The following is a 26,520-nucleotide window of genomic DNA, read 5'->3' on the forward strand; positions in this document are numbered from 1 at the left end:
TGAAAGATGATGTGTTGGTTGTCATGGTTACGGCAACATGCTTGAGAAGACAACTTCAAAGGAGAAAGGAGTTAGTTTTTGGTTCACAGTCTCGGAGATGTCAACTTCTGACCAACTGGTGCTGACCTGTTGCTTGTGGGTCTGTAGTGAAGCAGAACTGTATGGCGAAAGGGCGTGGCAGAGTCCTCTCACTTCACGGCAACTGGAAAGTAGAGTCACACAGAGGGAGACAGGGAGGGGAAGGAAGGGCATGAGGATAAGACACACCATTCAAAAGCTTGATCTGTGCACGCCACTAATTCTAACTTGGCCCCACTTCCTACTTAGCCATGAAGTCACCAAGGGAGTTCTTCACAGATGAAGCTAGCTTACCTGCCCAGAGCGCCGCTGCTCCGGCTATGAGCCCTTTGTGGTACACTTCATATCTGTCTTCGTTAGGGTTTCCACTGCTGTGAAGAGACGCCATGACCAGGTGTCATTTAGTTGGGGCTGGCTTATAGGTTCAGAGGTTCGGCCCATTATCATCATGGCAGGAAGCATGGTAGCATCCAGGTAGGCATGATGCTGGAGGATATGAGAGTTCTACATCTTGATCCTAAGGCAGCCAGAAGAAGACTACCATCCACACTGGGCAGAGCCTGGGCATAGGAGGATTCCACCGCCGCAGTGAGGCACATCCTCCAGGAAGGTCATATATACTCCAACAAGGCCACACCTACTCCAACAAGGCACACCTCCTAATAGTGCTACTCCCTGGGACAAGCATTCAAGCATGGGAGTCTATGGGGCCCAAATCTATTCAAACCACCACAATATTCACCACATAACATCAGCGTTACTCCAGGAGAGTCAGGCAGGCCCTGACCCTCCTCTGACCCGTGTGGAGGAAGACAGGTTTTGACCCTAGAGGTAGAATATTAGGTGAGTACACAACTCATGGTCTGGTCGAGGTGTTAAGTTCTCTGTGCACTCAAAGCCCCCTTGTAACAGCTTTCTTTCTAAGGTTCTTAAATGTCAGGGTAACCATCCATTCCTATAGGGCCAGCCATCAGCTCCCCACCCCGCTCAGTGCTGTCTTAAGATTTACAACTAACAACTAACAGTGAAGATGTTGGAACTTTGGAATGAGGAAGGAAATTTCTTCAGTTCTAAAGTTGTCATGGTCTCTTCTGGGCGTGTGGTGGAGGGTGATTTCCTTTGAACATAACGTACTATAACTCTGGGCTTGTGTGGACCCTTGAAGAGCTGTAGTGGGGGCTGGGGAAAGGGAGGAGGGCGGAAAAAATGAAGAGACAGGAAGCTGAAGTATGAGATAGAGAGAAGAGATCTAACAACCCCCAGGTGCGACCACAGGGCTGTGACATTTCACCAGCACTGTGGAAACAACCGCGAAGCCCCCAAATGAGACATGTCCTTGAAATAAGTCAGCGGGGGAAAGAGTGGGGGGGTGGTCAACAGCCAGTGCTCCTCCAGAGCAGCAACTCCAGCATCCTCAAATCAGAATTCCCAAAGGAGCAGGAGGCTAAAGATGGCACATGGAGGCGCCCACTTTCAATCCCACGTGCCCAGGGCCGTGAAGTGAGATGGGTTAGGTACCTGAAGACACTAGTGACAGAGCCAGCCGGAAGCAAGAAGGGAAGACAAAAACGGGATTAGGTCAAGAAGGAAAGTTGGCAAATGTTCCCACAGGCAGTGGGGTCATATCTGTGTCACAGGCTGGCATTAGGAAGAAAAGAAGCCAGGCTGGAATGATAGCTCTGTCAGAAAGTGCAAGGGCCTGAGTCTGATCGCCAAAACCTATGGTTTGGGGGTTGGTTTTTTTGTTTGTTTGTCTTTCCTGAAGGATCCCAGAGTTTGCTGGTCATTCAGCTTCCTCTACTAGGCAAGTTCCAGGCCAGGGAGAGATAATATATCTTCATCTTCTTTTTCTTCTTCTTCATCATCATCACCATAGATGTGCTTGAGGAATTAAACCAAGAACCAAGGCTGACCTCTGACCTCCATATGCATGAGTACCTACACGCGCGCGCGCACACACACACACACACACACACACACACACACACGGATTAAAGGGAATTGCAGGTGATATCGCAGAACCAGAAAGGGACACAGGGGACACAGGGCTAACTCTTGCCCTCAATTATATGCAACGCTGGAAGAGCTTGTGTGGCCAGAAAACCAAACCTCAGTTATGTAAGGATGGTTGTCATGACTACTCTCTGCACGTGCAATAGCTTTGCTGCCTGTGTGTTGTGTCCAAGCTGGTATAGCTTAGATGGTAGTATTTTCCAGGATGCAAAAAAGCCCTGGGTTCAGTCCCCAGCACCACATAAATGCAAGGCGGCAGCACAGCCCTATAGCAGCAGCCATGGCATGGGGACACACCCTGTAACAGCAGGAACACGAGGAGAGGGAGAGAGGCAGAAAGATCAGAAGAGTCATCCACAGCTGCAAAGCAAACTTGAAGCTACCCTGGGATATATATATATATAAGATAGGCTTCCAAAGTGCTGTGCTCAACCGTGCTACCCCACCTTTAGTGGGGTGTTTTGTGGTGCTAGTTTTAGGCAGAACCTGAAAATGCCATGATTCTAAAACTAAGCTGACCCTAGGAACTTCAGAAATAGTCTGCAGTCTGCTCCTTTCCGGTCACCTCTGAAAGGGCTGGGCTGTGAGCGAGGACACATGCCAGGGACAGGTGAGGGCGTCCAATGCCCATCCCTGTCAGCAGGACAGACAGCTGTGGGTGTGCAGCCGCCTATCTGGTAAAAGCAGCATGCGTGGATGGTCAGACCCTGGCTTCATTACGGAGAGAGGTGCCCAGGGAGGGCACATGTCTGTGAAGCGCAGCACAGCAGGCTTTGCCCTTCACAGTCTCTCCAGAGTACGGAAAAGAGAAGGGGGTGGAGGCTGCTGAGAGAGAGAGAGAGGAAAAAAAAACCAAAACAGTTACAACTGCCTTCAAAGGTCGGTTTACCACCCGAGCGGAGGCGCGGTGGCTGCTGCCCAGAGCCTATCGGAGACACCGGTGACTCCGTACCAGCAGTTGGGGCTCAGAGAAGCTCTCCCTGAGCAGGAGCCATGGCATGGCCACCCCTCTACTGGCTCTGCATGCTGGGGACCTTGGTAGGGCTCTTAGCTACCCCAGCCCCAAACAACTGTCCAGACAGACACTACTGGATTGGGGCAGGACTCTGCTGCCAGATGTGTGGGCCAGGTAAGAGTGGGCCTGGGCAGAGCTGGGGAGGGGGTGCTGTTTAAGACGAGGGAGGCGCTCGGGGTAAGGCTGAGCTCAAGCAAAGCCAGGCAGCCTGCAGAGCCCAGAGGCATCACCTTGCCTGGACTTTGACTCTGGACCCTCTGCACACAGGGACATTCCTTGTGAAGCACTGTGACCAGGACAGAGCCGCTGCTCAGTGTGATCCGTGTATACCAGGCACGTCCTTCTCCCCAGACTACCACACCCGGCCCCACTGCGAGAGCTGCAGGCACTGTAACTCTGGTGAGAGGGCAGTGTGTGCGGAGGGTGGCACTGAGAAAGTCTAAGGAGGCGTGGGTCTGGCTGTGGGGTCAGAGATGCAGCTACTGCAAGGCTCCCGGGAAGTGGGGCTCATGTCGAAGCACGGTGTACCGCGGGCGGGGAACGTGGGAAGAGATCCAGGGTTTCATGGAAGATAAGCGGAATTTGAGGGATGGGTAAGAAGGACTCTATGGGTAGGACTGAGACAACAAAAGGATGAGGGGGCCCCCGTGCATTCGTGAATGTCCGTAATCCCAACTACGAGGCAGGCTGAGGCAGGAGGATCACTTGGTCACAGGAATTCAAGGCCAGGCTGAACAACATAGCAAGACCCTGTCTCACAGAAGAAAAAGAAAGGCAAAGCCAAAGAGATTCACAGGGGTTTACGGTCCTTGCCAAGCCTTGCCACATGGTAGGAGAGAAGAATCAACTGGCAAGGTGTCCTCTGAAATCGAATGTGTCCGTGAACACACAAAAAAATGGAAAAAAAATACAATTTAGAAAGCATAGTGCGGGAGAGGGGCGCGGTAGTTCCAGAAACCAGGGTTTCAGAGAAGCAGCTTCCAGCCAGTGGATGGCCTGTGTTCCCACAGCGCGCACTTGCAGGTCGGCTCTTCAGAGTCTGGAGTTGGGGAATAACAATCCCAGAAGCCAGGCAGGGCAACCTTTGTACACCAAGGCCTTTTTGCGGGAGAAGCAACTAGATCTGTCGTTTCTCTTAATTTATACATTTCCGCTATCTGCAAATGACGAGGTAGGATATCTGCAGCCTCTTTCCAGACTCCCTGTCGATTCTCCACCTATGCCAGGGTTCAGGGGGCCTGCGTTATCGGACACAAGAATAACATGATTTAAAGAGGCCTCTTTGAAATAATGGTTGCTGGTGAGACACTTTTTTGTGTGTAAAAAAAAAAGAACTCTTTAACTGCTGTTGAGATATATATTGTATATATATATATATATACACACACACATATATACACACACATATATATACACACATATACACACACACATATACACATATACAAACACATATACACACATACATATACACACATATATACATACACACATACACATATACACACACGCATATATATACACATACATATATACACACATATACACATACACACACATACACACATACATATACACATACATATACACACATATATAAATACATACACATACATACATACATACATACACACACCATATATATACACATACATATATACACACATATATATACACATACATATACACACATATATACATACACACATACACACACATATATACACACACGCATATATATACACATACGTATATACGCACATATATATACACATACACACACATATATATATACACACACATATATACACACACATACATACACATACACACACATATATATACACACACATATATACACATACACACACACATATATACATACACACTCACATATACACACACATATATACACTCACATATACACACACATATACACACATACATATATATACACACACATATATATACACATACATATATATATGAAGTAGAAACTGACTTTAACAACATTTATAGGGAATATGTATGTTCTGGAATGTGGAGGCAGCTGGCTAGTAAGCTCTAGTAACAGGACCATCCCAGTGGTTAGGCTGAGGCAAACACCTAACAACAAAGGCCTTGTTGTGTGGGACTTCCAGCTAAGTCCAGCAGAAATATTACCCAGTGCCTAAACCGAATTGAATTATTTTTCAAGTGTTAAAAGTTTCGGGGTTGGGGATTTAGCTCAGTGGTAGAGCACTTGCCTAGCAAGCGCAAGGCCCTGGGTTCGGTCCCCAGCTCCAAAAAAAAGAATTAAAAAAAAAAAAAGTTTCATATAAGTAAGGCCAGGTGTGGTGGCGCACACCTTTAATCCCATCATTCGGGAAGCAGAGGCAAGCAGGTCTCTGAGTTCGAGGCCAACCTGGTCTACAGAGTGAGTTCCAGGACAGCCAGGACTGTTAAGCAGAGAAACCCTGTCTTGAGGAGGTGGGTAGTACGTGATGTGCCAAGAAAAAGCTTTAAAGTGGCAGTGAGTAGAAAACAAAATCATACAATCTTCTACTTTCTGTTTCTGTTTCTGAGCCTGGGAAAGGTAGCGGGTGGCATCGGGGGAGGGGCAGATGGCAGTGGGGGAGGGGCAGGTGGCAGCAAGGGAAGGGAAGGCAGCATCAAGGGAGGGGCAGAGGGGAAATAGGTAAGGTGCTAGGATTGGAAAACATTCATACCCCGTGAGTCTCAGGGGCCTCAGGAGAGGGTCGGGCAATAGACACCTCGGGTCTCTAAAGACCTGTGGTATCCTGTTCTCCTGGCTCTCCTCTCTCCCAAGGTTTTCTCATCCGCAACTGCACGGTCACTGCCAATGCTGAGTGCACCTGTTCCAAGGGCTGGCAGTGCAGGGACCAGGAATGTACGGAGTGTGACCCTCCTCTAAACCCTGCACTGACTAGCCAGCCCTCCGAGGCCCCCAGCCCACAGCTGCCACCACCCACCCACTTACCTTATGCCACAGGTACGTAGCAGGCTGCTCCTTATCCAGTCTCATGGGGGCCAGAGAGCTGCCAGCCTGGCACTGCCCACCCTGCATTTGCCCCCAGCTAGGTTCTGGGCCAGCTTGTCTTCCTTCTGTCTGACTCCTGCAAAATCACAAGCTTTCCACCCGGGTCATCCTGAGAGGCTTCCTGCTGTGACTCATCTGTCTGTTTCTTCCAGAGAAGCCATCCTGGCCCCCACAAAGGCAGCTTCCCGACTCAACTGTTTATAGTCGCCTGCCATGTGAGTGGTCCTCCTAATCCCCACCCCAGAGAGAGCAGGGAGGACAGAGGGCCAAAGAACAGCCACAGTTTCCCCTAGGCCCTGGGTGAGGGAGAAAGTTCAGTGGAACCGTGCGTGCTGTGCAAGTGTGACGTAATACCCTGGGCCAGAGGAAAAAACTGAGTATGGAAGCATGGATCTGTAGCCCTAACATTCAGAGGCAGAGACAGGGCCGGCACAGCTAAAACAGTCAAGCTTCTAGGTCAGAGAGGACTAAGCTAGGCTCTGCCTGGACTCACACATACACTCACTAAGCACAAAAGGAGGAAGAGAGACAGACAGACAGACAGACAGACAGAGCTAGAGGCAAAGGAGGGGGGAGCAGAATCACATTAGAGATTAGGGGAGGGGACTGGTCCAACAGGGGAGGGTGACTCAGGAAAAGGACAGACGGGCTGAGGGGTCCAGGCTTAGCTGCTCCTTCAAAGCCTCTCGGGTACTCTTGCTGTCACAGCCCAAAGACCCCTGTGCAGCTCCGACTGTATCCGGATCTTTGTGACCTTCTCCAGCATGCTTCTTGTCTTCGTCCTGGGTGGGATCTTGTTCTTCCGTCAAAGAAGAAATCACGGGCCAAGTAAGGCACAGGCCTTCCCTCCTGCCCTCTCAGCTCTGCCACCACACCTAAAGCCCCCATCCCACCTTCACCCACCTTCTCTGGTTCTTCTCTGGTCCTTCCCACAGGCTCCCCTGGCCTTCTCCTCTCTCCTCACCTTCCCCTCTCTTCTCTCCACTGCCGACCAACACTTGGCTAATTGTCTTTGCACAGATGAAGATAGCCAGGCAGTACCTGAAGAGCTTTGTCCTTACAGCTGCCCCAGGGAGGAGGAGGGCAGCGTCATCCCTATCCAGGAAGACTACCGGAAACCTGAGCCTGCTTCCTACCCTTGATCCGGTGCTGGGGGGTCAGAGCGGGGCGGCTTTCCACTGAGGCAGCATCCAGAGAACTCTGGCTCCTGCCCTACCATCCTCATCAGAACAGTTTCCTGTGTATACTCGACGGATTGCCCTTCTGAGACCGACAGGGACAAGAGCAGGAGCCCAGTGTATGGGGGAGACTCAGGCTCTAGCTGTAAACCAGCTACTCTAAATGAAGCCTTCCAGCTGGCAAAGCCACTTGCTGGGGGGCAGTGAGGAGCACAGAGTGTTGTTCTTCCAGAGGACCAGAGTTTGATTCCCAGCACTGTCAGATGGACCAAAACCAGCCGTAACTCTAGATTCAGAGGATCTGACACCTTTGACCTCCTCCAGCACACATGCGCACGCGCACACACACACACACTGGACACACACACAACACACACACACACACTGGACACACACACAACACACACACACACACTGGACATACACACTAGACACACACACAACATACACACACAGGACACACACACACTGGACACACACACACTGAACACACACACAGGACACACACACACACACACACACACACACACACACACACACACGATTTAAAAAAAAAAGATGTGACGAGCCACCAGAAGGACTAACTGCCACGAGAGACACTATCTACAGACACACAGACTTCCTGGCTTTGGTCTGTCCTCTCTGTAAGTTGTGACAGTGCTGTGGGAAAGCTGAAACTGAGACTTTCTCTCAGTTGAGCTAAAACTATAAATAAAATTCATTTTTCTATACACATTGTTCTCTTCTCTCAATGTAAGCGAATGCGGAACCCAGAGGCAGGCCTCACGGCCTAGGGGCTCCAGTCACAAGATCTCTATGGAAGCTCTCCACATGCTATTTCCCTTCCTACAAAATTAGGGGGAAAACAAGAGGAAGAAGGAGAAGGAGAAAAAGAAGGGTGACAGGGAGCTGGGAAGAAGGCATGAACCGTGAATGCTAACTTCAAATACCCACTCCTGCATATGAAACAAATGAGCCCTCAGGGTGGCCCTGTGAGCTTGTAATTCAAGGGGTTAGGTGGCAAGGGTGGGCTTGGAGTGGAGACACAGGAGAGCACTGTGCTTGTTGGCCACCAAACAACACCAGGTTCAGAGAGAATAAGGCAGTTCAGGTTCTGAAGAATAAGGTGGAGTAATAGAACAAGACACCATTGCCCTCACTGAGTCTCCTCCACACACGAGCACGGCTGGGCATACTCACCCCACACATGTGTATACCACATACACATGAATACTCACCCCACACATGTGTATACCACATACACAGGAACACTCACCCCACACATGTGTATACCACATACACACGCTCCCCCCCACACATGTGTATACCACATACACAGGAACACTCACCCCCACACATGTGTATACCACATACACAGGAACACTCACCCCCACACATGTGTATACCACATACACAGGAACACTCACCCCCACACATGTGTATACCACATACACAGGAACATTCACCCCACACATGTGTATACCACATACACAGGAACACTCACCCCCACACATGTGTATACCACATACATACACAGGAACACTCACCCCCACACATGTGTATACCACATACACAGGAACACTCACCCCACACATGTGTATACCAAATACACAGGAACACACACAGGAACACTAACCCCCACACATGTGTATACCACATACACACGAACACTCACCCCACACATGTGTATACCACATACACAGGAACACTCACCCCCACACATGTGTATACCACATACACACGAACACTCACCCCCACACATGTGTATACCACATACACACGAACACTCACCCCCACACATGTGTATACCACATACACACGAATACAATTTAAAGGGAGGCGTCACATTGTAGCTGTCCAGCCTCCAATTCCACAACCAGGCCACGCCCCATCTCCTCCATGGGATCAAGGATCTGAGCAGGGAGTTGTCACCAGGGCAGACCAAAAGGATCTCGCAAAGACTGAAAAGAAGAAGGGCCCAGATAGATCACAGGGGAATCTATCTTCTGGCTCCACCCTCTCTCCAGCCTTCTCATAGTTGGGGCTGATGGGAAACCTGATGTGGTGATACCAGGTTTTGAAACCTTCTGGGGATTTCTTGGGTGCAGGGTGGACAAAAGGGAGTACCGGGAGCAGAGTTCTGGCTGCTGCTGTTTCTGGCCTCGAGTCACAGAGGCAGTTGAAGTGAAAGCGAAAGAGAAACCAGTAAGAACAGAGAACACAGGTACTAAGTGAGGCTGCTCAAAGAACCCCCTCTTCAGCCAGAGATCTCTAGCCGAGGAACTGTGGAGAAGGCAGCCAGCGAGGAATCGCCCGAGAGCAGCCTCCATGGGCTGGGAGCCCAGCTGGTGTCTGCTGCTCTGTTTGGCTGTCTCTGGGGCGGCAGGGACTGGTGAGTAAGGAGACCTGGCTGTGGCCTGGGGGAGGGGAGAGGAAGCTCTGAGCTAAAGAAGCCCCAGGAAGTCACCTACTCAGAACGGCAAGTTTGCCTACTAAGCCTCGCAAATGAGTGTGGCACTCGAAATGTGAGGAACCAATTTGGAGAGGGGTATGACAGAGAACTCACAGAAAAGAGGCTTCCTTTGTGGAAAGGCAGGGTGCTACCATTCTGGGGGAGAGCTCACTGCCTTGAGTTGAACCCTTAGAAGAGGAAGGGGCTCCCCAGGCTAAGAAATCACTTGGGAGGTAACTCCTGGTGGGCGTGGCCATGGCGGAAAGCAGAGGCCTCTGGGAAGGTTGGGTAGTGAGAAAATGGTTGTCAGTGTCCCTAGGAACAATAAGTGCTCCAGTTTCTCTCTCCCGTGGCAGTATTTCTTATTCCCCCCTGTTTTAAACCTGAGAATTTCTTTCAAGAAATTTCCTTGCATTCCCACAGTTGCAGTCCAGGAATATAAAATCATAAATCTCTCTGGTTTTGAGCAGGACAGATCTAGAACTTGAAACAACTCAGAGTCGCAGTCTGAGTAGCAGGTGCCTCGCCAGAAGCTCGGTTTATAGATGATAATGACACCAAGACAGCGGGACCCAGAAGGCAACCTTACCTGATAATCAGCCTGCGTTTGGTGAAGGGGTAGGAAGCAAGTGTGGAAGAGGGTGCTTGTTTCACTTTCCCTGTAGACCCCCCGACAGAAGAAAGACGGTGGCAGGCCGTGGACATCGTCTTAGACTGCTTCTTGGTGACAGAAGACAAGCATCGAGGGGCTTTTGGCAGCAGTGAGGACAGGGAGAAGGCCCTGCTTGTACTGAAGCAGGTGCCAGTGCTGGACGATGGTTCCCTGGAGGGCTTCACAGATTTCCAAGGGAGCGCAGAGGCCAGACAAGATTCACCCATTATCTTTGAGGCCTCAGGTAAAAGCCCCCCATCCTAGGCTTCCTCCACAGGGACAGCCCAGTTCCCAGTCCTATCTACCCACACCTGCCTCCCCACTGCCTGGCATTGTGCATCCAACATCACCTCCATGCGCTGTATTTCTCCGCAGTGGACTTGGTACAGATTCCCCAGGCAGAGGCTTTGCTCCACGCTGACTGCAGCGGGAAGGCGGTGACCTGTGAGATCGCCCAGTATTTCCTTCAGGCCAGACAAGAGGCCACTTTTGAGAAAGCAGATTGGTTCATCAGCAACATGCAGGTTTCTAGAGGGGGGCCCAGTGTCTCCATAGTGATGAAGACTCTAAGAGATGATGAAGCTGGAGCTGTCCGGCACCCTTCGCTGAACATACCCCTGAGCCCCCAGGGCACAGTGAAGACTAAAGGTGAGAAAACGAAATGCACTGGCACAAGGAAGAGTTCTTAGGAAGATTTTTTTTTATTAGTGTGTGTGTGTGTGTGTGTGTGTGTGTGTGTGTGTGTGTGTGTGTGTGTGTGCACGCGCGCGCGCGCGCGGAGGTAGAGATCGGAGGACAATTTGTAGGATCTACCATGTGGGTTCCAAGGATTGAAGTAGTTCACGAGGCTTGACAGCAAGCACCTTTACCCACTGTGCCATTTCAGTAGCTCCAAGAGTTGTCTTTTGGTTTGGTTTCTTGTTTGTTTTTTGATTTGCTTTGTTTTGTGTGAGAGACAGGATAGAAGGAAGAAAAACAAATATCACGTAGGTCCTCCTGAGGTCCCCTAATAGACCTTCATCTTTTCTAAAATATCCCGAGTCAGGAAGAGGGCATGCTGAGATCCTTACTGGAGCAAGGGTCAAAACTTATCATCAAAATGGAGAAGACTTTTATCTCACTGTGCTGTCGTGGGGAAGGACACATGAGGACACTGTGTCTACTACGCACGTTGTCACTGCACTCTTATTTAGCCAAACACCTGTCTCCTCCCAGGGAAAGGGAGGCAATTTCAGCAGAGCACAGGGAGACAGGTGTGCTCAGTGCCTCTTACTATGAATCCCAGTCTTCATCCTCTCCCACTTAGTGCCTCCTGCCAGGTTCAAGAGAGAGAACACGATGACAGGCATCTGGCGAGTCCAGTTCCATATTTTACCTCTGAAATGGAGAAACAAGTCCACAGAAGATGAAGATGGGGGTGCTCCTCTCCTATCCCTGCAAACCCCTAACATTAGCCTTTAGTATTATTTTGTCCCATACTGAGGATTGAACCTAGAGCCTTGTGCTAAACACATGCTCTACTGCTGAACTACAGCTACAACTCCTTTTTTTTTTTTTTTTTTTTTTTTTTTTTTGGAGCTGGGGGACCGAACCCAGGGCCTTGTGCTTCCTAGGTAAGCGCTCTACCACTGAGCTAAATCCCCAGCCCCTACAACTCCTTTTTTATTGTGAAGTTTTATTGTGAGGCAGGGGTCTCACCCACGTGCCTAGGCAGGCCTGGAACTTGTGGTCCTGTCATGCCTCCTTGGTAACTGATGGTACAGGCATACACTACCACACCCACCAGCTCTGAGGCCCTTTCTAAATGTGCCTTGCCATTTGTGTCAGAAAAGATTTCCAGGGTCTCTGTCCTAGGCCATAGATGGCTTAGTGCTGCTCCCTTTTTGAGTTTATTCAAATCTACAAATAAAAAACATGCATCCACACAGCCTTGACTTATTTCTGACCTAGTTTAACAATGGTCACAGTTCCTCTCTGCCTCCACTAAAATAGATATTCTCCCCTGAACTGACTAGGCTGTAGGAGCCACAATACTTTACCCCCAAATGCTCCCATGTGTAGTTATAGCTGATAGCTGAAAGTCAAGGCCATTCTGCTTCACAATCACCAATGACCTGAGAAGCATATCGAGGCAGGGAGCGCTCTAGTCACAGTAACAAGGGGGTCCAGTGCATATAGAACTGAGTAGTGTTCTATTCATGGGAAGAATTGACTAGTAAGGCTGGATGTACACATCTGCAGTCCCAGCGCTGGAGAGACGGAAGCATGAAGACCGTGGGTTCAGGCTCTCATGCGTGGCATACTGCCCTTGTGGGTACCATTAATTTGTGGCCCCATTGGACAGGAAATGAACTCATTCAGTGCCACTGTCCTGGGAAGGGAACTGGAGAAGCTGTCTGTCCACAGCTCAGAGGCCAGGTGGCCTTAAGGAAGTCTGTAAGTCACCCCTTTATTTTCTCTCTACAGTGGAGTTCCAGGTGACAGCAGAGACCCAAACCCTGAATCACCTGCTGGGGTCCTCTGTGTCCCTGCCCTGCAGTTTCTCCATGGCACCAGGCCTGGACCTCACTGGCGTGGAATGGAGGCTACAGCATAAAGGCAGTGGCCAGCTGGTGTACAGCTGGAAGACAGGGCAGGGGCAGGCTAAGCGCAAGGGCGCTACGCTGAAGCCTGAGAAGCTCCTCAGGGCGGGAGATGCCTCTCTCACCTTACCCAACCTCACTCTGAAGGATGAGGGGAACTATATCTGCCAGATCTCTACCTCTCTGTACCAAGCCCAGCAGATCGTGCCGCTTAACATCCTAGGTAAGGTCAGCCTTGGTTTTTCTAGGATAAGGAAGAGGGAGGTGCCTATGGGACAAGGAACAGGGAGGTGCCTGTGGGACAAGGAAAAGAGAGGTGCCTATGGGCAGACTCCCAGACTAGAATCCAAACCCAGAGATGAAGTCCTGTGCATTCCCACAACCCAAATGCTGTCTCCATCCCAGAGGCACAGGTGGCATCAGATAAGGAGCCTCACTGAATACCAAATAATTTCCCCAAGAAACTAGACCAGAATCAAAATCCCTGGGCTAGCCCTCTGTAATTTCAGTTTCCTGGACCATTTCCTTGAGAGGGACCCTGCTGGTGTGCAGGCAGGGAAGTAAATCACAAAGAGAAAGAAACCTTGGTTCAGATTGACTTCTTCAACCTGGATCAGACTTGGGAAGTCTGATACAAGGTGGTTTATGCCCAACAAATTTAAACACGGTGTAATTTGGGAAAAAGTTTCCTGGTGTAATACGGTTCCCCTGTAATTACATCAGAACTGGGCATAGAGGACATGTCATTTCTTCCAAGAGAATGTGTTCTAGGGATACGCTACCTGTGCTAGCTTAAGGGCCTAGGGAAAGCTCTGAGATATTCTCAGCCATACAGATAGTGCTATTAGCCACATCTGGTCCTGGTTGGGGAGCTTGGGGAGCCCCCTGTTATACAGATGATGTAAGGGTCATTTAGATTACCAGCCACCTCCCGTCCTGGTTGGAGGATCTTGTTTAGGGCCCAGTCCAACAGGTTATGCAGACCACCATGCTACTGATCACTTCCAATTCCCAGCTTCCTGGATGGAAGGACAGGGTTTTGTTTTGTTTTGTTTACATCTTTCCCATCGGAAAGACGGTCCTACATGCTTCATTCCTGGTTTCTGTGGAGATCTGTGGCCACAAGGATCTTCGTGTTGTGTCCCAGTACTTCCTGAGGGGACAGCAGCCAATTATGGACAGGCAGAAAGGGCAGTTCTGATCACAGTGAGCAAGCACTGACTTGCAGAGTGATAAAGAGAAAACAAAAGGGTAGGGTATATGGCTCAGTGGTACAGTACTGTAAGGGCCTAGGTTGAATTCCCAGCTCTATTTTCAAGAGACAGACAGATAGACAGACAGAGAGATAAGCATGCTGGCCAGTTGGGCAAATGCTTCTTTTTATGACCTGGCCCAGATGGAGCCCTCGCCCCATCCTGAAACACTGAGAAGTCTCCATAACCCACCTTCACTCTTGCGAGGCTCTGGGCTCCTCTGCAGGCTCTAGTCGGATACCTCTAAAATCTTACTCCTCGTTTTTTCTCCAGCTTCCCCCAAAGTACAGCTGATCTTGGCAAACAAGGATCCGCTGCCCTCCCTCGTCTGCAGCGTTGCTGGCTACTATCCTCTGGATGTGGTGGTGACGTGGATTCGAGAAGAGCTGGGTGGAATTCCAGCCCAAGTCTCTGGTGCCTCCTTCTCCAGCCTCAGACAGAACATGATGGGAACCTACAGCATTTCTTCCACGGTGACAGCCGAGCCAGGCCCCACAGGTGCCACTTACACCTGCCAAGTTGCCCACGTCACCCTGGAGGAGCCCCTGACAGTCAGCATGAGGGTTTTGCCAAACACAGGTACTGGGAGTGTCCCTTCTCTTCCCCCGTATTCAGGCTTGGGCTCCCCTGGTTCCAGGTCGCCTTTGGCTTTGTGCTGATGCTCATGCACTTCCTCAGTTCCGCCTTCTGCACGCTCTTGACTTTATCTTTCCCAGAGTGGCAGCCTCAACCACTATGAATCCCCAGCCTCCAAATAATGAGTGCGCTTGGGCTGCCTCTCGGGGCGAAGGAGTGCTGTCCTTTCCTACCAGGAGCTGGAAAGACACGTTGAGGCAGGCAGGGAAGAAGACCCACAACAGATCCTTGAGCCCAGCTCAAGCTCAGCAGGAATGGAGCCCTGAAGACTCGGAGCACAGTCCATGTGAAAATCAAATGGCACAAGAGCCTACAGAGAACCTAGGGAACATGGCTGAGGCTGAGGGTGTGTGAGAAAGAGGGCGAGAGGCAATGCTACTTCAAGATAATCACCTCTGCACACTAACAAGCACAAGCATTGCCAACTCAGCTTTCTAGATTGATTTTACTATTGTGTGTTTGGGCGGTTTGCCTGATGTAAATGCACCATGTGCATGCAATGCCCATGGAGACATGAAGCTGGCATCAGATCCTCTGGGACTAGAGGTACAGAGGCTCCTCAGCCACCATGTGGGTGCTGAGCATGGAACCCAGGTCCTCTGCAAGAGCAGCAAGAGCTCTTGACTACTTAGCCACCTCTCCCCACTCCCAATATCCTCCACTTTTAAGGACGATCTCACACGTTACACCTCCTCTTTATTTTTGGAAATGGGTCTTACTGAGTAGGCTAGCCTCAGACTCCTCTGCCAAGCCGTCCTCCTTCTCAGCCTCCCAAAGAGCTGGGACTACAGACACCTTCACCATGTCCAGGCTCGTCTTACCGATGAGCAGGCTGGTATTTGCAGACACCGAGCAGTTTGCCAAGGTTCTCTACCAATATTCAGTACAAGAGAAACTAACCAAAAGGCAAGCTGAACGCCTTAAGTGTTTACGCCCTGTATTTCCCATGGGCCGCACACTTCATCCCAAAGGCCACGGAGTGTTGCAGTTTTAGGCAGGCAAGGATGTGCATCTCACAATGAAACATCCAAGAAGTCAAGACATCGCTTTGTGGCTCCATAAACTACGAGCTCCCCCAGAGCTTGCCTTTTGTTTTGGCTCACACCATTCCCCAGCTGTTTGCTGGTAGTCACTGGGATAGCCTCGATCTCTCCTGCAAGCCATTTGCAAATGTCCTGAGGTAGAATAGGGTCTAGTAGGGTGTGCCTGTAATCATAGCACTAGATGGCCGCAGCAGGACTCATGCATGGCCTCATATCCTTCTGTGAGGATGTGCAGCACTCAGACCAGAGCTCCCCTCCTACGGGGAGGGCCCTGGAGGGTGAGGGCTCAGCGTGTGGTCTTGTGCTCCTTCTCACCCACAGAGCAAAGAAGAGCCTTGGGAGTCATCGTTGCCAGCATCCTCTTCCTTTTTGCGCTCTTGCTCCTGGGACTTTGCAGACAGCAAGGTGAGTTTGTAGATCAACCCACTTCCAAGTACCTGCCCACCCAAACCAGGGATGAAGCCCAGTGCGCTGAGTTCCAGATGTTTCTGCCATACCCCCAACATCTGCTTTTGGAATTATCCTAATTGAAAGCAATCTTGTTCCATTTTCTCTCAGCTTCATCATCAAAGTCCACCAAGTCTATGAGGCACTCTGAGTAGCCGCTTTCCTGCCTCCGAGTACAAAGAAAAGCTCTCGTGTTCTAACTACCTAAGAACGCTGTGTTGAGGTGTGGGACTGAGATGGGCCTGAAGGAGGCAGCACATTGGGAGTGAGGTACTGGCCCGGGTCTGTACTAGTCTCCGCCTTCCTGTATTATTGAGAAGAGAACCCTGGGCTGATGAAAGGAACGGGACAAGAGGAGGGCAGAATTATCAGAACAGAGGCTAACGCCATCTACACCATCTACGTAAGATGTTTAGAAATGGGGGGAGGGAGGCAGGGGACAGTCACTTAGAACAGGGCTCTCCCTTCTCAAAGGAGAAGGAGAGGGAGGAATGGGGTGGGGGGCGGGGGGGCGTGGAATTCTTCATGAGGAAGTACTAGAAGGAGGGAGGGAGCTGATATTGGAATGTAAATAAACTAAAAAAATCAAATATTTAAAAATTCTCTTAGAAAAAGAAATCAAAGAAGGGGCAAGTGAAGGAGAGGGAGGGGTTACCACCACTCACAAACTCTGCATTGTCAAAATAAAAATGTGCTGTCTACAGAGCAAAGCCTTCCTACTTTCCTTTCTTTCTCCCTGTTGGTTCCAGCAGAACCATAGGTCCCTGTTCTAGCTGCTCTAACTTGCAGTTTCAAGGTATGAAGCGGGGTTGGGGATTTAGCTCAGTGGTAGAGCGTTTGCCTAGGAAGCGCAAGGCCCTGGGTTCGGTCCCCAGCTCCAAAAAAAAAAAAAAAAAAAAAAAGAGCCTTGGGAGGCAGATCTCAAGGTATGAAGCAGAGGCCTTTAGAGGCCTGCTGGGGCTATATCTGCACTGTTATGTCATCAGAAATTAGGGTTCTGACCCTTCAGACAGTTATCAGGTGTTTTGGGAGAGTTAGGCTATACTCCCTCAGCTGCAGGAAAGGTTGTGTTCATTGCTATGAAATGCTTTATGGATACAATGCACCCGAGCATATAAAAACTGTGGACTATGACTATGAGGTCTGTTATCAAAGAATAAAATGGGAGGCTAGCGAGATAGCCATCAGTGGTTAGGAGCACTGGTTGCTTTTCTAGACATTCTGGATATGGTTCCCAGAACCACATGGTAGCTTATAACCATCTGTAACTAATTCCAGGAGATCTAACACCCTCTTCTGGCCTCCATGGGCTCTAGGCATGCATGTGGTGCACACACACACACAGACACACAGACACACACACACACACACACACACACTCAGTCCCACACATATAGAAATATTTTTAAAGATGTATTTGTTTATTTGTTTTTATTTTGTGTATGCCTGCAGAGGTCAGACCAGGCACTGGATCCCCTGGGACTGCAGTTACCCACAGTTGTTAGTGGTCAATCGAGCTGCAAACTAGACTTGGGCCCTCTGAGAGTTCTTTTTAGATTTATTTATTTTTATCATTGCATATGTGTTGAGTGTTTTGTGTGCAAGTGTGTATGTACACCACCTGTGTGCCTGGTACCAGAAAGAGAGCATCTGATTCCCTGGGGGACAGGAGTCACAGGGGTTGTGACCCCTCATGTGGGTCCTCTACAAGAGCGACAAGTGCTCTTAACTGCTGAGCCAACTCTCCAGCCCTAAATAAAAATTTTAAAAATTGAGTTGAGGATGATGGTGCATACTTTAATCCCAGCACTCGGGAGTCAGAGGCAGGGGGATTTCTGAGTTTGATGACAGCCTGTTCTACAAAGTACATTCCAAGGCAGCCAGGGATACAAAGAGAAACCTTGTCTCAAAAAAAAAAATTTTTTTTTCTGGGTTTAGAAGCTAGTTTTTGCAGACATTATTAGTAGCAGAACAGTGTCTTAAAAGAAAGTGGGAGGAGGGCTGGAGAGCTGGCCCAGGGGCTGAAGCATTTGTTGCTCTTAGAGGATCGGGATTTGCTTCCCAGCACCTAGATGGTGGCTCACAATCACCTGTAACTTCAGTCCCAGGGCACTGGATGGCAGGCGCACATGTAGTGTAAATACATGCGTGCTCACACACACACACACACACACACACACACACACACACACAAAGAGCAGTAGATCTCAGACTGAACTTGCTATTTCAGAAGAATGAGTAGAGAAGCCACTTATGAGACAAGCACAACAGTGCGCACTGAAAACCCTATCTTCAAATACCAAAGAAAATAAAAATTAAACTGAAGAGGGGAGCGAACCATGCATGAGGATCAAGGAGGTACGGGTTGGAAGGCTCCCCCAGGTCCAACCTGTAAGACGTGACAAGCGGGTGGAGGTGACTGGGAGAGGCTGAGAAAACCTGCAGCTGTCTGCCAGCATGCGGTGCCCACTCAGCTTCCTGCCAGCACTTCCTCTCACCAGCACCTGCAAGGCCGGCTGCTTCAGGTATGAAGGCCAAGGCACAGACCACTTCCGCTGCCAACACAGAGACTTTCATCTCCAGGAAGACCGAAGAATACACACATCAGCCCTTCTGGCCTGGCGCCAGCATAGGACAACACCTCCTCCTCCCCGTCCCCAGCACAGTCCAAACAACAGTAAAGTCCATGTTGTGGTAGGAATTTGTATTTTTCGCCTTTGTTGAGAATACATGAGATTGGTAAATCTGTCACATGCCTTTGGTGGAAGGACAACTCTTACTACTATACATAAACTGTGAGACTGGGTTAGGAAAGACACAGTGGTAATGACAGACACAATGGAAACCCCACATCACCTCATGGCAAACAAAGAGGATGTGGGAAGCTTGGCTTCAACTGACTGCAGATCCCAAGGTAAGTTGCATATTTGCTCATGCACATGGGTGGGAGGGACAGAAGACTGCAGAGACACAGAAGGGGGTCCAGGGTGAAGTGAGAAAGAAAGTAGAAGGACTAACACCCCCAGAAGAACAAAGCCAACTACACCTGGTAAGCCTTGGAGGGACAGAAACCCAGGAAATAATCCCCCGCTGGGGCTGGGTGGGCCAACAGGGTAAACTGGCTCCAGGCTTGGAACACACCGAGGACAGTGTTGGTTCTTCTCCAGCGGTGACCCCTGCACTAGGCAAAGGGAAGCCCAGAGTCTAGTGGAGACCTTCAGGGAACGTTGGGAGGGTACACTGACTGCTTCCTTCCAGCTCTTCAGTCCTGCCCTGAGGCAGCACGAAGGAAACGTGGGAAATGGGCAAGGGGACGGAAGGATGGTTCTGCAGAATGAAATGCTGCTTCATGGGAAGTGGGCACCCAGCCTCGCACGGCCCACCTCTTCCTGCTCGTGGACCAGAGGGCAGCAGGAATAGAGGCCTGAGAACACCCCCTCCTGCTCCCGCCCTGCTCCCACCCCAGCACCTGGCTTTATCCCATGCAGCATCCTATCCTGAGGCTCAGCAGAAGCTCCCGAAACAGACTGAGCAGCTCCTGTCCTCGGTTCCAGAGTCTGCACACAGAGCATGCAAAGGGAGGGAAAGGAAGGAGGTGATGCAGGATGGATGGGCACGGCAGCTGCAGAGAGAGAACTGAAGGAAGCATGGCAGGCAGCTGCGGATGCGAGGCCCATGCCACACAGCAGTGCACAGTACACCTGACACAGCCTAGACCCCGCTATCCAAGTCTGAGCTGAATCTGGAAAGGCCCTCCTGCCTCCTCCTTGTCTTACACACAGGGTAGTGCAGGGGGAAGTGTTCTGTGGGACCCTGGGAGTCTTACCATGTAACTCTCATTTCTCTTAATCAACAAGGGAGGTACAGGGCTTTCATTGGTGAGTGGGATGGCATGGAGCGTGTTCCTGAGAGCCTGTTATCCTCAAAGCCCCTCATGCCCTGAAATTATTTGGTGCCTTCATGAACAACATCAAATGCTTCAGATGACATGCAGAGGTGGTAGCTCCTTCTAGTCAGAAGCATGTGGGACGCCTTCTAGAAGAAGGTAAGAGTGTCCTGCTGTTTTTAAAATCAGAAAGTACTTCTCTCCTAGGGCTATAGAGACAAAGCAAAAAGCTGTAAAGTTCCCCAAAGACACAGAAAATCTTGTACTGACAGATAACAGTAGCTACAAAATGCAAGTTTGATGTTTTTCTAAAAGGGATTTGAAGTTGGTCTTTAAACAGACCTCTGGGACCCAAGACAGGCCTGGTATGGGAGGAAAGTTCCAAATGAGGACAACAGGTCATAGTTCCCAACTAATATATACATATACATATACATATACATATACATATACATATACATATACATATACATATACGCTGGCAGCAAGCTACTACTTTCCAACTATTCTTGCTCCCCTCCTGCCAAAGGCCAGCCTTTCTTGGACACAAATGCCTTTCTCTTCCCCTCAGCCATGCTAACTTCTCAGACACTTCACCTCTGCCATTCCCGTCCCCCTCCTTCCCTTGGCCACAACTCGTTTAAGCTCCAGGGCACACGATAAATGGGTAAAGAGGAGGTGCTGGGTGTTCTCTTCGGGCAGTGACTTTCAGGACTGTGCCACGAGCAGCATTTCTAGTTTTGAGGAAGAGTGCGAATGAATGCAACAAAAAGGGAAGGTCGGATCACAGAGAAGCCTGGGCCAGGATGGAGAACGGAAGACGGAGGACTTTGTTGAGAGAGCAAACAGAGGGGAAACATGAGCTTGGATGGCAATGGAGAACAGGGAGGGGATGGCACATTCTCAAGTAAAAAAGTAGACTGGACACAGGAATCAGGAAGTCCCAGACGGAGAAGAAAAAAAAAGAGACAGGAGAGAACAAGAGGGCAAGTTACAGCACATCACTAGACATTCAGGTCTCAGTAACAGGCACCCCAGCCCCAAGGTCTCCCTGGACCCAAGCCAGGGACAGACAGCACAACCCCACCTCCTCAGCAGAAAGGTCAGTCTCCCACAATTCTTTGCAGGGGGAGGTTTGTCCATCAAGGAACATCCTTGGTCTTGCCCTTCCTCCCTCCCAAACCAGGCGACGATCCCCCAGCGGCCATCTCCATACCTCTGCAGAGCAGCCCCACTCCCCAGGCAGGCAGGCAGGCAGGCAGGCAGGGCTGGGAGAAGACTCCAGGACCTTCCCACCTCTTCACCCCATCAGTGGCCTCAGCGATACTTACTTACAATTACTACCACGATGATGGCACAGATAGCTCCCAGCATGATCATCATCTGAGGAAACAGGGACGGAGCATGAGCCCTTCCTTGCACTCAGGAAGTAGGAAGACAATCAGGACCAGAGATGGAGGTCACCACAGGCCTCTGCCTCCCATAGGATCCTAACTTCAGGAGCAGAGGACCTGCAACCTCATGCTGTTTACTTCCTGTTGCCTTTTTTTTTTTTTTTTTTTTTAACTTTCTTGGAACAGACAGGCAAATTTTGTCAAGTGTCTGCTGGGGTTACAGAAGTTGTGGATATTTAAGTACATATACTGAGCCAGCGTATGGCTGCTGGGAGTCTGGGGAAAGAGCCAGGTGAGAACTTCTGTAGAAGACACTAAAAGGAAAAGCCACCTCACTCGTCTAAATTCTAAATTCCTCTCCCTAGGGCTTTCTCGGTGGCTCTGAATACTCTAGCGTACCCTGGTGGCCAGTACAGGAAATACATATCAAGGGGGCTTCCAGATTTCCAAGAGAAGCAGAGAAGTCAGTGGTTCTCTTAATGCTGGAGAGGCAGGGACTCTCACCTTGCAGTTTTTCCACCAATACTTCCTTTTTAGCTTGGCAGCACTGCTCTCAAACTGTGACGCTCCCGCCTGCAAGGCGTCAGCTCGGTCATCCAGCTCTGACAACTTCTGGTCCCTCTCCAAGACCTTGTCCACATTCACGCGCATGATGTCCACCACCTGAGGAGACGGCAGAAATAAAGATGCTGAGAGTTTTTAGAGATAGAGATGGAGAAAATGAATGGCCTGGAGATCGAAAGCCAGGGCCTTTTAATCCATGGGCTGCCTTGTCCACCAGAGCCTTTCCCCTATAAAAATGAAGCCAGGTAAACCCATTCTTGATTTAGACACTCTCATGGAGTGTGCCAGGTGCCTACCTCCTCCACTTGTGCCTGGGTTTGCTGTAATCGTCTGTTACTGGTCGTATTGGGAGGAGGACCAGGAGGACCCCCACCTGGGGCAGCCCCTTCTGTCCCTTCAGCAGGTGGCTGAGCTGGAGCAGACCTGTGGAGAGAAGTGAAGAGTACACAGAATAACCGAGACAAGAAAAGAATCACGTGTCCTCACCTCACGAAAATGGAAAGCTCCTCGTTTTAGCTCCTGAGCCATCGCAAGTCCTGAGATGCAAACTCAAGCACATCCTCTGGCACAATGGCCACAGGGACAACTATGCCAGCCTTGACCTAAATGGAATTAGCCTGGCCACGTGAAATAAAATGGGACATCCCAATCCATGGGAAGAGAACTTTGTAGGGACCACTAAATTGCAAGGACACTTGAACTCTGAAGCCTGAACGTGAAAGAGGCAAGCTGATGACCCTGCTTATGGGGGTGAGGGGCATCTGGTTCCCAGTACTGTTTCACTGTGTAATTGTACATTATGGCTGCTGCAAAGACAGCTTGGAGAACCTCCAAAAGCAAGGTCTGTAGAGCTGGAGTGAATCAGGGCTGTTTGTATTATTCTTGACAAAGAAGATAGGAGCTTCATTTAAATTGAATCTGACGTGAGGCCTAATACAATTACACAAATTGTTCCAAAGCACAGAGCAGAAGCAAAAAAACGTTAGAAACAGTCCTCAGTGTACATGCAGCATAGACACTCCGTTCATTCTCCTTCAGACTGGGCAATGCCTCAGGATAGCCTCCTGGTCCCCTGTCACAGAAGAAAGCTTCAACTGCACTACTATGCATGTGAGGACCAGTCTCTCTTCCAGCACCACTGAGGGAAAGCAGTCCCAAGGCCTAAGAAGGGAAAAAGTAATGCAGGGTGGATTGGGTTTGGTTTTGATTTGTGTTTTGGTTGGCTGGGCTTTTTGTTTGTTTTGTTTCGTTTTGAGATGAGTCTCATGAAGCCCTGGCTGTCCCGGAACTCTCTATGTAGACCAGGCTAGCCTGAAATGCAGATTCACCTGCCTCTGCCTTCCATCCGCTAGGGTTAGAGCAAGTGTGGTGTCTTGAAGATAAACTTCTCTCTGACATTCATCAGCTAATGAGTTCCCAGAATTAAACCTTCAGAAGATTTTTTTTTCTGCCATGGTGGGGGCCACACAAGCAAGATAAAGAGAGAAATCTAAAATTTAATGGAGTAGGATTTCTTAAGTGCTAAAAAAGTCTTTGCTAGAAAAGTCCAAGAATAAGTACTATAAAGTTTAAGCCACCCAAAAGTTGCTAAAAATGTGAATTCCTTGACTAATTACAGTGGAATATGTAGACTCTTCTTTTCTATTACTAAGTGAAATGTCATATAGACAAAATGTAATAGTCCCTCAGTGAGACTCTATTAGCAGATGAAACCGGCTTCTTCTACTTAAAGGGTCACTTTCCCATTTTCTTCCTAGACGTGAAGGAGGGCACAAAGCCATGGGAGCCACAAGATCCCACTGCTATTGCGCTAGCTAAGCAATCTAGCTCTAGACCGGAGGCAGGGATTTCAATGAGTTGGTAGCAGCTAGTGTTGGAAAGAGTCCAGGATGGTGGCACCAATGACAAAATTAAGGTCAGAGACCTCGTGATTCCCTGCTAGCCACCATGCTTTCTCCACCTCCTTCCAGACATCACACATGAAACTCTTGCAGCCAGTCAGCTAAAGAGGACCCTCCCCCCACCCCCAAACATCTAGATCTATGTATGGGCTTAAAAACTGCACAGAATGTCAAACCATAGACCTCAAAGAGGCAGGATAAAATGAGTGTATAGCTTTAGAGGGCTCACTTTACTATTTGTTGGGAGGTAGAAACACTCCACCCTAGCCTATCCAGGGAGTTACAATCCTTATGTAATACAAAATCCCCTCCCCCTTTGTCAATAGAAGCAATGCAAGAGGAGTGTGGTGGTGCACATCTTCCATCCCAGGGGTTGGAAGGCAGGGGCAGGTGGATCTCTGAGCTCAGGGTTAGCCTTATCTATAGAGGGAATTCTGAGACAGTCCAGGCTACACGGAGCAACCCTATATGGAAAAGCCAAACAAAGGAGAGAGGGAGAAAGGAAGAGAGAGAGAGAGGAAGAGGAGGAAGGGAAGGAGGAAAGAGGGAAGGAGGGAGGAGGGAGGGAGGAGGAGGAGGAGAGAGAGAGAGAGAGAGAGAGAGAGAGAGAGAGAGAGAGAGAAACACACAAATACAAATACATCTAGCACCAGGCAAGCGATCCAGATAATAAATGGAAGGAAAGAAAATCCTTCATTGTGTGTATGTGATCCTAAAGGGAAGGTCTGAATTTATCTAGCCACAGATCTTCAACGGGGATGAAGCCGAAAACAGCTAAAGACTAAACTATGCTTTTGATAAAATGAAGAATTCACTGTTCTCCCTATTTCTCCTCCGATATTTGGCTAGGATTTGATCACTGGAAATCACCTTAGCATAAACAGCTGCATTAGGATCTCATACCACTGTCCCCTGAGACTTTCTGAGCTGCTCACAAGGCGCCACAGAACTAGCAAGTAAGTTTCTGCAGCTTTGCTCACAGCCATGAGGCAGGTACATCACACTTTGGGTGAGGGGCATGTACAAATCCAGAGACTGCGGGCAACCCAAGTCAAGAATGGACAGGTGCACTATAGTGTAAGTCTTCCCAGAGGCTTTAACAGAGTCTGTCAAACAAGAAAAGGTCTCCGAGTTTCCTGTCTAAATCTATACCTCCCCCACTTTTTTCCCCTTTGGGGGTTCCACCACCCAAAGACAAGAAAGGAGGATGCAATGAACGTGGGACCCCCGCACCCTCGCCCTGCCGTGGAGTGCCAGCCGCAGCTGGTGCGGGATGGAGCGCTGCCCGCATTCCGGGGTGGCCCGGTCTGGGGGCGGCGCGAGGTGGTGGTTCCCGGCGTCGCCGCAGCTGCTGCAATGCGCCATTTTCCGTCCCGCAGAGTCGGACACTGCGGGGGAGAGCCTGTAAAGAGGTGTCGAGGACTCTAGACCAGAATCAACTCACATTTTTCTGAAAGAAGAAGTGGAGGTCCGTCCCCTCTCTGGAGAATGCAATGAGACAGGCGGGGAGACGCTGCGGCTGAAGTAGACGGAACTGCCGAGCTCCGCCTCACGCGAGCCACCCGGAACTCTAACTGCGGTGGAACTTACTGCAGGTGCAGCGCCGACTCGGCTTTATTAGACATGACCACGCCTCGTGGATGACGTCAAAATCTCCAGGTCCAATCCACGTGGGGCATATCCTGCTAGTCCCGCCCCCACGACTACAGCAATTACCGTTGTCCTCTTATTTCTATTTCTTCCCTGACCAATACAAGAGTGGCTTGTTTAACGTCCAGCTCAAACTCTGAGGGCTGTCTCCGCGGCTGAGTTATACCTTTTATGGTGCCTACCAACCAATCGTTGAGCTGGAGGCTGCTGTCACTCTTATCGCTCCCGCCCACAGGCACCTGGCGAAAAGGAAACCCAGGTGACCTAGACTCTGAAATCCAACTGGCCGCGGAGGTTCAGCAGTGAATGCATATTCATGAAGCCCTTGGCTGTAAGGCCACCGGGTGCCTGCCTGAGACCCTAAAATCCACAAAGGGTTTGTTCGTTCTTCTCTTCCGATATAGCCTGCCCTATATTGAACTTCGTCCCTAAACCTGTTCTTTCTAAGTTACCACAGCGAGTTAATTAACTCAGTCCAGAAACCTGAACTAAACTAGACATCCCTATTTTCTGTTTTTGCTTTGTTTTGGTTTTTCGAGATTTTTTTTCTTTTTATATTTTTCTTTTTTTTTTTTTTTTTTTTTTTTTATGATACAAGTTTTTGCCTGCACTATGCATGCCTGGTGCCCTTGGAGGCCAAAGAGGGCGTATTCCTGGAACTTGAATTATAGATGGTTTTGAGTGCATGCGAGTGCTGGGAACCAAACCCTCTGTAAAAGCAGTATGCTCTCTGAGC

The 26,520-nt window shown here is 49.7% G+C and overlaps 3 protein-coding genes across 3 annotated transcripts; 2 read left to right on the forward strand and 1 right to left on the reverse strand.

The window, feature by feature from the left end:
* The first annotated feature begins 3,021 nt into the window (after positions 1-3,021).
* On the forward strand, positions 3,022-8,055 carry Cd27 (CD27 molecule). Its single transcript, XM_032907383.1, has 6 exons — positions 3,022-3,220; positions 3,374-3,505; positions 5,916-6,098; positions 6,299-6,361; positions 6,855-6,974; positions 7,167-8,055. Exons 1-6 carry the CDS (start codon positions 3,085-3,087, stop codon positions 7,286-7,288), a joined length of 756 nt encoding a protein of 251 aa, XP_032763274.1. The 5' UTR covers positions 3,022-3,084; the 3' UTR covers positions 7,289-8,055.
* Positions 8,056-9,257: 1,202 nt separating this feature from the next.
* Positions 9,258-16,744, forward strand: Tapbpl (TAP binding protein like). Its single transcript, XM_032905635.1, has 7 exons — positions 9,258-9,716; positions 10,442-10,672; positions 10,804-11,076; positions 12,895-13,233; positions 14,537-14,842; positions 16,264-16,347; positions 16,501-16,744. Exons 1-7 carry the CDS (start codon positions 9,653-9,655, stop codon positions 16,542-16,544), a joined length of 1,341 nt encoding a protein of 446 aa, XP_032761526.1. The 5' UTR covers positions 9,258-9,652; the 3' UTR covers positions 16,545-16,744.
* A 2,328-nt stretch (positions 16,745-19,072) lies between these two features.
* Positions 19,073-25,867, reverse strand: Vamp1 (vesicle associated membrane protein 1). The gene is made up of 5 exons (XM_032905636.1): positions 25,579-25,867; positions 22,530-22,656; positions 22,174-22,332; positions 21,607-21,658; positions 19,073-21,195 (listed from the first exon to the last, which is right to left on the reverse strand). Coding segments are annotated over exons 1-5 (357 nt in total). The 5' UTR covers positions 25,581-25,867; the 3' UTR covers positions 19,073-21,178.
* Between the last annotated feature and the right edge of the window lie 653 nt (positions 25,868-26,520).

The sequence above is a fragment of the Rattus rattus genome, chromosome 6 (assembly GCF_011064425.1).
Source record: "Rattus rattus isolate New Zealand chromosome 6, Rrattus_CSIRO_v1, whole genome shotgun sequence".
Classification (NCBI taxonomy): Eukaryota; Metazoa; Chordata; class Mammalia; order Rodentia; family Muridae; genus Rattus; species Rattus rattus.